This window comes from Helobdella robusta (assembly GCF_000326865.2).
Source record: "Helobdella robusta unplaced genomic scaffold HELROscaffold_16, whole genome shotgun sequence".
Lineage (NCBI taxonomy): Eukaryota > Metazoa > Annelida > Clitellata > Rhynchobdellida > Glossiphoniidae > Helobdella > Helobdella robusta.
The window spans coordinates 1,683,725-1,695,207 of record NW_008703893.1 but is presented as its reverse complement, the minus strand read 5'-3'; the positions used below and the strand labels follow the sequence as shown (position 1 = coordinate 1,695,207).

Below are 11,483 nucleotides of genomic sequence, written 5' to 3'. Positions count from 1 at the left end.
CTCATGCACACCTTTATTTATATATTAATCATCGTATATTTTATGTCTGCAAATATTGTTGTTGTTGGTGTTGATGTAGTTATTGTTAGTGTTGTTGTTGTTAGTATTGTTGTTGTTGTTATTTTTTAAAAATGTTTATTGCTATATCTTACAATCCCTTTTACCAAATTTTGCATCTCAATTATTTTTCTTCTTCCATATGCAGGTGTGGAGTTGAGAAAGTTCGTTTAGGTATTTCTATGACGTACGGGCGTTTGTGTGTGTGCGTGTGTTTGTGTTTGCGTTTGTGTGTGTCTGCAGAAACACACACACACAAATACACATACATACATACTCACACATACATACACCCACACACACAAACATACAAAAGTACTCGAGGTTATAATGAGTATCAAATAAGTTTAAGTACATGCATGAGTGTGTTTATGTTTAATCCTCATTTCTAGGTATCGATTAGTTGTCTTGTAATATATACAACGGTAAATTATTATTACTGTTGTAGTAGTAGTAGTAGTAGTAGTAGCTGTAGTAGTACTAGCAGTAGTAGTAGTAGTAGTAGCTATAGTAGTACCAGCAGTAGCACAAGTAGTAGTAACAGCAATGGTAGCTATAACAGTGGAAGCATAAGTAGTAGCTGTAGAAGCAGCAGCAGTAGTAGTAGCTATAAAAGTAGTAGTTGTAGTATTAGTAGTAGTATAAATATTAGTAGTAGTAGTAGTAGTAGTGGTAGTAGTAGTAGTAATAGAAATATACTACTATTAGTTAGTAACCTAATTTGATTTTCTATTATTCTAAATGTTATTCATTATTTCGAGTGTTCTTAGATGTGTTTGAGATTGTTATGGCAAAAATTAATTTGATTTTATTTGTTCTGAACGGTTTTGACGAAATAACATTGCCTAATTTAGAAAAATCTATTGCCAGATTAATTGAATAGACATGATATGATATCCTCAAACCATTTAACCGTCAGATATATCGGATATAACTCTTCGATATATCTTATCATATTATTCTTAACATATCATATCATATTATATCATATATCGTATCATGTCATATCATATATCGTATCATATCATATCATATCATACCGTACCATATCATATCATTTATCGTATCATATCATGTCATATATCATATCCTATCATATCCTATTCTATTGTAATAACGAGATGATTAAATGTTATTATCAGTTGCGATCATATCATATATCATATATATCATATTATATCCTGTTCTATTGTAATAACGAGATGATTAAATGTTATTATCAGTTGCGATCATATCATATATATATATGTGATATCCATATCATATTGTAATAACGAGATGATTAGATGTTATTATCAGTTGCGATGAGTGAGTGAGTTAATAGCTTCCATTTTTTTTTTTAAATTTCAGAGTAGTTCTTCAGTTTGGCAAGATTTCACAGTAAAAGCGAATAAGCTGTGCGGCTCTTTATGGTAAGTCGTCAACATCATCGTCATCGTCATCATCGTCATTATAGTCATCATCATCGTCGTCAGCATCCTTATTATAATTACATCATCATCTTCTTCATCATCATTGTTATTATCATCATTATCTTTATCACCAGGTCAACAACCGCTTCAATGGTGTCATTCATTGATTCACTGCAGAAGGTCGCCGACATGGCTAACAATTCAAAAGGTCAGAGAGGTCATGTCATGTCATATATATATATATATATATATATATATATATATATATATATATATATATATATATATATATATATCATAATCATCATTGTCGTCATCATCACCATCATTGCCATAAGTACAATTATGATAATGATGATGATGATACTAACAATGGCAACAATTGCAAAGATGAATAGGATGATGCCGCATATGTAATTAAACAGCAAATTTTTTCGACCCGGGAAAAAATTACTTTTAAATTTTTGGCTTCTTTTTTGATCATAATGTCTGGCTGTCGACCATTTTCTGGCCATAATTTGCCCACCCCTCCCTGCTCTAAGTGCTTTTCTAAAAAATTTTAAATAAATTAATGTCTTATAAAAATGTTTACTTTTCAATTCTAACTGCCAAAACCATATACATACATCTGTTTAATACACAAAAACATCGCATATATTTGCCCACATGTATGTATATATGTGTTTGTTTACTTCATGTGCACATATACACCAGAAACATATGTACTATACGCACATACACACACATGCACGTACACTTTTACAGATATTTGTATAATGTTATGTACACACACAAATACACAAACGTTTACGTAATGTGTACTACAAAAATGTTTGTATAATTTAAATTAAATATGTATGCAGGTAGGTTTTTCAATTTACTGAATAAATTATACTGTACAGTACATTGAATGTGTCTCTGTGTTCATATGTGTATGTTTGTTTTTATGTGTGTGTGTGTATATGTATGCACGAATATGTTCTTGTATGTTTGTTGGACATTGGTGGGCCAATCAATAGAACGTGCCGTTGGTACAGCAGCTTGTTACTGCTGTACCATCATTGTTGTAACTCATATCATGACGCCTGATGATGTGATGAGGATGGGATGATGAAAAAGATGACGACGACGACAACGATGATGACAACGATGTCGCAATGTTGTTGATTTTAAATTTTTACGATGTCGTTGTTGTCAAAACTAAGTCATCATCATTTTCATCATCACCGTGAACATTATCATCATCGTTTCACGTTCTTTCTTATCAAACAATTTTGTCATCATCATCATCGTCTTCATCTTCTAGATCATCATCATCACCATCATTATCATCATTTTTAGGAGCAGTAAAGGACATAGGGGCGACTTTGACAAGGTTGTGTTTGAGGCAGAAGAGCATTGAAGAGAAGCTGAGAGAATTTGCGGTGTTAGTTTTGGATTCGTAGCTAATGATGATATTGATGATGAAGTTGACGTAGTTAGTGATGATATTGATGATGATGCAATGATGACTATGTGATGACAAGTCTGCTCAGTCGGTAGAAGCGCTATACCGTCATTTCGTCATGGCGCGACTACCTGGTTCGATTACTGTCTTAGCGAAACTCAATGACCATCATACGCCAGGCATATGTGATGAACTGTCTGTGTTTGTATGGTTTGTGTGATGTATTGTGGGTGTATTATTATTATTACTATTACTATTATTATTATTATGGTTTATTTGTTGTCTTTAGCATCCTTGGCGGAACATTTTCCCCAATTCCAGGCCTTCTCGATGATTGGAAGAAAACTGTCGTCCAAATGGACCATGCCCACTCAAAAGGTCAAACTGCGTATCTCATACTATCAATGAAGATGATAATTATGAAATAAATAATTATAATTACTATTGTTATTATTATTACTTAGTTATTTTTATTATTATTATTTAAAAGTTTATATTAAATTACTCTCATCTCTCAGAATACAAGAAATTAAACAATGAGATCCAAAAGAACATGACTGAGGCGAACAAACTGAAGAAACAAGTTGAGAAAGGAGGTTAGGTTTTTCGTTTGTTCGTTCGTTCATTTTTTCGTTCGTTCGTTTCTTCACTATGTTTACTGTAAAAACTACGATCGGTATATTACAATTATTCAGTCACTAATTTGTTTTAAGGACTGAAAAATATTTTGAACAAACTTTTTAGAAGATTTGTCTTGAAATTGAAATATCAAGCAAATCTTTAAAAGTGAATACCATCCTTTGCAACAAGGCAAGAATACGTGGTTCGAAGACGGCCTCTGCCATCATAGGCATAGGTGTAAGATGCGTTAACGTCACGCAATGTGGATATGCTATTGTCACTTGGGGATAATTGTAATAAGAGAAAATAACTTTGAACCAACCGCAAAGCAAATTTGTCCTGCTAACCGACAGGTAACGCAGCCAAACTTCAACCTAGTTTAGACAGCAAGATGCAATCAGTGGAGTTCAAGTACAATGACCTCTCGACCAATGAAAGTGTGGCCCTAAAAAAATTGACCCTACACGAGCGCCAGCGTTTTAGTTTTTTCGTTAAATGTCTGAAACCGTTGCTGGTTTGTTTTTGTTGCTATTGTTGTTTGTTTGATTGATGGGTTGGTTGGTTGGTTGGTTGATTGGTTGGTTGGTTGATTGGTTGGTTGGTTAGTTGGTTGGTTAGTTGATTGGTTGGTTGGTTAATTGATTGATTGATTGATTGATTGATTACCTGTATAAGTAAACCAGTTTATTGATTAATCCATTATTTGTTTTGGCTAGCTAAAAAAACAAAAGTTATTATTAATAGCCAAACAGCTGTTTACATATCATTCTTGTTAATATTAGATTTTGCTCTTGATACACATTGATAAAACAGGAAAAGGAATGCGAGTTATTGACGGAGGTGACGCATCTGGACGAGGTGACACGTGTCTTAACCGAGCAGACCAAAGATTCTGAAAGCATAATCAGATACTGCGAAGATTTTGTTGATGATTTCAGATCCACCGATGTTGATCGTCAAGAAGTTCCGTTTGTGGTCAGTTATTATTAATATTATTATTCATAATATTATTATTATTATCTTGTAAAGTTCATTAGCACCATCGTAGCTCATTGTTATTGGTGTTCATATTGTCATCATTTTATTGTTCAGTCTAATTGCTAGAATTGTTATTCGAACAATTTCCCATTCATACACTCATTTATTCATCCGTTTATTCATTCATTCAAGCATTCTTTCATTCATTCATTTATTCATACTTTCGTTCATTCATTTAATCAATCATCCGTCCATCCATTCATTCTTCCATCAATCATTGCAGACGCCACCAGGCACGCCACACGGCCTCTCAAGACACTCCAGCTCCATCAGCATCAGAAGTTCAACGTCAGCGACATCGTCGTCAGTGGCCGGTGGTGGTCAGTCGCGAAGGCCTCAATCGTTAATCGCTCATCACCAATATCATTATCATCATCAACAACAACAGCAACAACAAAATTTTGATAGAAATGTTAGTTTTTTATGATTATGATGGCGATGATGATGGTGATGATGGTATGGCGTTTGTGGTGACGATAGTATTAGTTATAAAATGATGACAATGATAACATTGAGGATGATTAAAAGCACCATTATCAAAGATTACGATGATAAAGGTTTAAGTTCTAATTTGAATTCAAATCCTGGAAACATTTGCTGCAAATTTATGTTGACTGATCAAATTGTTTTACTGATTTTCAGTCCGAATTGTCAATCTCAATAAAAACTCCGCCCCCTTCAGTTGTTAGCGCTCTGGACAACATGTCCATCAACTCACAAAGTACTTTGGTAAGCTAATTTTGGCTATGTGGATACTTTTAATTCATCAATTTGTAATTTAAATAAGGAGGTATGAATTAATAAAAACGAATTTATTTTTGCAAATTTTTATCAGCATTTTAATTTGAAATTTTTTTAGACAAGAAAAAGTTCTACAACTTGCAACAACCCAGACGGCAGTAACGATTTCACAACTCCACCGCCCACTTCTCCTCCAGAAACTGCTGACAACAACAACAGAAACAGCTCAACAAACCTGTCTACATTTTTCAACAGCAAATCTATTTCTAACAACGACAAGCACAACTCATTAAAACGCTCAACGAGTAAACTTCATAGCAACAACAACGCGAACAATCACAACAACAACAATATCAGCAGCAGCAGCAACAAAAGCAACTACACCAACGTTGAAGACGGCGAGTTGTTGTTAGCTCACAGAGAAGAATCCGACCACAACAAAGCATTCCAACGCCTTTCAACATCGAGAAGCACCATTTCGGTCCCCTTCAAATCTCCAACTGAATCCACAACGCTGCAAACTCTCGATTCACCTCTGAGGCCTGGCAGCCAGCAAGACAAACGTCACACCTTGGACCAGACCAAGCGTGTCACAAGTGCCAGCCACTACAACAACAACAACACAAATCCCAACAAAGATATCATCAACAATTCGGGATTCGCAACTTTAACAAGGAGCAGCTCGACCAAGAAAGGATTTTTCTCATCAGCACGTGCAAGTTTTTTCGGAGGTCACACATCGACTGGTAGAATTAATAATCCGACTTCACCAAAATCAACGTCGTCGTCGACGTTTTTGAACCACAACCACTGGTCGCCACCGCCCCCGCCACCTCCACCACCATTCGTTCCTTCTCCGGATGAACAGATTGCCACATTGATGAGAGCCGGGTCCAAAAAATCATCCGCACCTCTCCCACCGCAATCACCGGGTATTCAAGCTACCTTGCCACAATCTCCTGACCGAGTGCAGGATACTCAGCAGCAAGTAGTAGAGCCAGAGCAACGTGTTCAAACAAAGCCTCCAATACAGTCGCAGACTACACAATCAGCTCCACAAAGACCTCCTCCTTTAATTTATTCCCCTCAAAATTCCATACTCAGACAGAAACAACAGAACAGCATCAACATTTTGAAATCAGCCGGCGTTAGTGCACCTGAGAGACCAAAGTACACCCCCCAACCTTCCCCTTCCTACAACCAGGTACGTCAGAGTGCCGTGCCACCTGACGCCATCAAACAACAGCCCCCGCAACAAATTTCGTCGACATCAGCACCTGTTAAAATCGAAACTGAAAATAGAATCATCCCGATTAGAATTCTCCACAAATATGCCGATGGACTGGCGGCTGGGAAATCAAGTTAGTTTCGGTTTCTCTGTTAATATTTGTTTCATTTTCATTTAAATTTTTAGTTAATTGAAATCAATTTTGACCTTCATTTTCAAACAGTTGAAAATCAGAACAGGTCTCCGTTCTCGTTCGACGATTCAAAACCCTTCCCGCCGACAAGATTATCATCTATCAGTAAATAATTATTATCATACAAAACTAATTCTTAACTTTCTATATTTTAACAAAAGAAACGTTATTGACTTATAAATTCATAGATTTTTATAGAAGAATGATAGCTAAAAAATTATTTCATTCTTCTAATTGTGAAACAACTAGCCATTGACGGCAGAATCATTGATGGAAACTTTTTAAAAATATGCAAATTATAATACAAAACTACAACTTACAAAATGTCACTTCAGATCAAGAACAACAACAGCAACCGCAACAGCAACCGCAACAGCAACCGCAACAGCAACCAATTATTACAAGATCTTTCTCAATTCGCCAGCAGGGACCGCCTAGAGACAGCGCTGTTGTGAAGTCTCCAGAACCAATCACTTTCAATTGAATTTTATTACTTATCTGAATTGAAAATATTGGTAAAATATTATACTCCCAAATTATTATCGTTACTAATGCATTTATTTTACAGCTATTTGTGACAATTTACTACGTTTGGCGGTAAATACTTCTGGGGAAAAACTTGTATAAATATACATATATTTAAAAAATACGTTCAAAAAAATACTTTAAAAATTCAAAATTGTGTGCATGTGTATGTGCATGTGTGTGTATTTTGGTTATTTTATTAAAAAAACGTAAAAAAAATAAAATTTGATTTTAATGTTTTTTAAATATTAAGGTCATATTTTAAGAATAATAAAACTTTAAGGACATTTGGATTGTTATCGTAAAAACTGTTTGTAATCAGAACAAAAGCTTTCAAGTTATTTTTAATTAAAACTTAATGGTTGTATTTTTTTTCTCTTAAATTTATATTTCGGCGGGCTCGTTTAATTCTCCCTTTTTAATTTTATAAATATGTATAAATACATATAATAATTAATTATTGACAATCACGTTAATGCCCCATTAACAAGAAAGTTTATCTGTACATTCATTTTTTGCCTGGATATGTTGTTTCCGTGTGTGTGTGTGTGTGTGTGTGTGTGTGTGTTTTTGTATGTGTGTGTTTGTGTGTGTGTTTGTGTGTGCGTGTGCGCGCGCGCGCGTGTGTGTAACTAAATAACATGTAAACCTACTAACATATAGTGAAATATTGCCTTTTCGACTTTTTTCTTAGATAACCGGTTTTCGATGGATAAAAACTTGCTTTGTTAATATCTTTTTTGTTAGAATCGTCTAGCTAGAGAGTGTAGGCTCTTTTCTATCAACCATTTACACGAACAATTGTTAATATAATGGACATTTGAATTTGTTATACAAATGTTTGCAAATTTTTAACATTTTATTGTGAAATTATTTCAATGATGATCTTGTTCAGAAAGGAAATACTTGAATGAAATTCAGTAAAATTCTCTCTCTATGACATTTTCTGATTTTCTAAATACCAAAATAGTAAAATTGACATGCATGATGTTAGTTTGAGAGACAAGCAGACTGACAGACAGACAGAGAAAGGGAGAGACATTGACAGACATTTAACGGGTCATATATTTGTGTGTGTGTGTATGTGTGTGTGTGTGTGTGTATGTGTGTGTGTGTGCGTCCATCAGTTGTTTGCAAATGACGCAAGAGTTTGATAGAACGACATTTAATCTAGTACCTACCAAAACAAAACAACCACGCTAACTGCGTTTAGAACTACGAAATCACAAAATAATCTTCAGGAGACACCATCGTTTTTCTAAAATAAAGAATCAGACTGAACCGATCGTTTTCCCAAAATAAAGAATCAGACTGAACCGACAAATTACCTGAACGTTTGAGCTTGGAAAGGAACAAACACGAAATATCTTCAAAATTCTAAGCACTACTTCACGAATTTGAGCTATTATGAAGATGATTACTAACTTGAGTAGAGGAAGTTATAAATGGACACGAATGGAAAACCTCTGACCATACATTCAATACTGGCACCTCTATCTAAAAAATCATCTAACGGAGCATCGGTTCTAATAACAGAGAAGTATTTAAATGTCTATGTATAAACATTTCTCATCACTTTTTTATCTATGAATGCTTTTTAAATGGAAAATTGAAGATCGTTTTTTTAGTTTTTGCTCGATAAAGTTATTTATTTTTAAATTTAGCTAATTTAGTGTCAAAAATTTCTTTTGAAATGCCGTTTGGTGGTATTCGAATACAGATCTAACTAGCTAAGTCAAAAACCAAACCATGGACCCCGATAAATTGGCCAGCAGTTTGACTGAATTAGTGAAAAAGTTCGTATTATCGTTCTGCCAAGTTAATGTCGAATACAGCGAACGGTTGGATGTGTTTGGAAGCATCCACGTTCGCTGCGACGACTGCGATGTGGTTGCCTTCGTCCTCAACGAACGCTGCTACAGAAACGAAGGCGATGGCAACAGCAAGGTTCATTCCATTTTTATTAAAAAAAAACTAATGAAATATTAATATAATAATATAATATGGAATTTTTTGTTCCTAATTAAAAATTGATGTGTTTCAGATTAGTATTGGCCTGACCAGGCTTAAAAATTCACTTCCCATATAATTCACTACTACAATGCTAGTCATACTACTTTAATTTAAAAATCTAGTTTAGTTTTTAATTAATTAAATATAATCTGTAAATTGTATGGTTTTAAGTTAAAACTTTTAACTGATTAAATAAAAATTAAATGGATTATTGTATTGATTGATTTTTTTCCAAATCATAGAAAAGTTCCAATGCACATCAGAGTCAAACTATCAAAAAGGAAGTAGTAAATAATGAAGACAATCCAGCTGACAAACATAAAAATCTAAGTTCATCTTTTTACACAGAAAGTAACAAAATCAAACAAGAAAGTAACATGGATGACAGTTATAATAACTCTAATAACTATGAAAATCCAGATGTAAAATACACTAACAACATCAATAACAGTAATGATGATATTATTGACATAAACGATGAAGAGGATGATGTCAGAGACGAGGATGATAACAACGACGTTTCTGGTGATTACAACGATGACAACGACAATGTTTCAGCAAATTACATCGACAGTTTCATGGAAGCGGAGACGCAGGAGTATTCGTCTGCAACTAACAATGTCAGCAATAACTACTCTGGGAGATTTAGCCGCTCATTTCAAATGAAAAATGTCAAACGTCTACCTCAAGCACGGCCCACTAGAATCAACCCTTCGAAAAAAATAAAAACCGAACCAACGAACAACTATAAAAGCTACAGCTTATTCCGTCAACAACAGCAAGAATCATCATTCAGTCAATCAGCTAGCTTTTCAGAAAGCCAGAATGATGGCAACAACTCAGAGTATATGTATGCCTACCAACCTTACAACAACAACAATGACAACAGCAACATCAGTTACAATGTAAAGAAGAGAAGAAGAAATGCCAACAGTTTAGTGCCAGGTCCCGGTATGGTTAATGGTCAAGCTGGTTTGGACGACAATTACTTTCAGGTTAAAGAAGGGCATCTGGTGTATAAATTTTGATATTTAAAATAGCAACACATAAATTGTTACTGAGCTGTTAGAATCAGTTTGTTATGTATATTGCTATCAAGTTCTATAATAGGACTTGATCATAATAGAATTATTATGAATTATTATTGCTATAGAATTGTTTGTCTGATGTTACCTATTAATATTTTCCTAATTTAGTTTACTGTCAGTCTAATTTGTCTTTTCCATATTTTGATTTCTTCTGAATGTATTTCTTCATCCTCATCTTCCTCCACATTCCAAGCACAATTCATGCATCCATTCCATTCAAGTCAATCCATCTTCTATCATCATTGAATTAACAACCTAACATATTATTCATTCCTCAAACCAACCAACCAGCCAATCAGTCGTTTAATCAATGAATCATTCAGAGCCAACCAATCAATCAGTCAATCAACCTACCAACCAACTAATCAATCACATCAGGTGGAGTCGACGTACTCGTGCAGTGTTTGTGGCTGTCGCTTTAAGAGTATGGACGGCCTCAAGTGCCACGTAAACTCAAAACACTCGTTAAAAAAACTCTATAAATGCCACTTCTGCTCTCAATCATTCCTCACCAGGCAGGCCTCCTACAGCCATCGAGTTAAATTTCACAACATCAGCAACGGGGGAGGAGTCAGTGGGGCTAAAAATAGAAATAAATCTAATTTAGGCAGCAGTGACGTCGGTGCTGGCTATGGTGGGGATGGTTATGCTGATGATGGAGATGGTGGGGCAGATGGTTACAGTTGAGCTTTGATTGTTTAGTGTTTTTAACAGGGTACAGTTACATATACAGTTATATATATATATATATATGTGTGTGTGTATGCATATATATATATATTTATTTAATGACATAAATATGAAAAAAAAACTTTTAATTAATTAATAATTATTATTTTTATCTAGTAAATAATGTAGACAAGAAGAGATTTGAACGTTCAATGACTTAATGACCAACTGGTTACGGAAAAAAAGAAGAAAATTGAAATCTATTAATATTTAATCAAATATTTGATGATGGTCAAATCAATAAAATTTATTTGTTGCATGGTTTTTGTAAATACAGTTTATTACTTCATGTATATATATATATATATATATATCATTATTATTACCTTATCATTATTACCTTTTTGCTACTATCATTGTATAATCATATTCATAGTATGTACAAATGATT

General features: G+C 34.2%; 2 protein-coding genes across 2 annotated transcripts in view; both read left to right on the top strand.

The window, feature by feature from the left end:
• The window catches only part of HELRODRAFT_190837 (hypothetical protein), a gene marked incomplete at its 5' end in the record, with an annotated part of 8,562 nt that extends 1,250 nt beyond the window's left edge, over positions 1-7,312 (top strand). Inside the window, 13 exons of the mRNA XM_009015534.1 lie at positions 206-221; positions 1,408-1,469; positions 1,604-1,677; positions 2,811-2,895; positions 3,206-3,294; positions 3,435-3,512; positions 3,891-4,027; positions 4,351-4,512; positions 4,799-4,895; positions 5,258-5,304; positions 5,435-6,677; positions 6,768-6,842; positions 7,073-7,312. Coding sequence (XP_009013782.1) covers positions 206-221; positions 1,408-1,469; positions 1,604-1,677; positions 2,811-2,895; positions 3,206-3,294; positions 3,435-3,512; positions 3,891-4,027; positions 4,351-4,512; positions 4,799-4,895; positions 5,258-5,304; positions 5,435-6,677; positions 6,768-6,842; positions 7,073-7,221 — 2,314 coding nt within the window. The 3' untranslated portion in view covers positions 7,222-7,312. The remainder of the gene's footprint in view (positions 1-205; positions 222-1,407; positions 1,470-1,603; positions 1,678-2,810; positions 2,896-3,205; positions 3,295-3,434; positions 3,513-3,890; positions 4,028-4,350; positions 4,513-4,798; positions 4,896-5,257; positions 5,305-5,434; positions 6,678-6,767; positions 6,843-7,072) is intronic.
• A 1,699-nt stretch (positions 7,313-9,011) lies between these two features.
• HELRODRAFT_169710 (hypothetical protein) lies at positions 9,012-11,050 on the top strand (the record flags this gene model as incomplete). The annotated part of the gene is made up of 3 exons (XM_009015533.1): positions 9,012-9,209; positions 9,518-10,270; positions 10,883-11,050. The coding sequence occupies 3 exons, from the start codon at positions 9,012-9,014 to the stop codon at positions 11,048-11,050; spliced, it is 1,119 nt and encodes a 372-aa protein (XP_009013781.1).
• Positions 11,051-11,483: the final 433 nt, after the last annotated feature.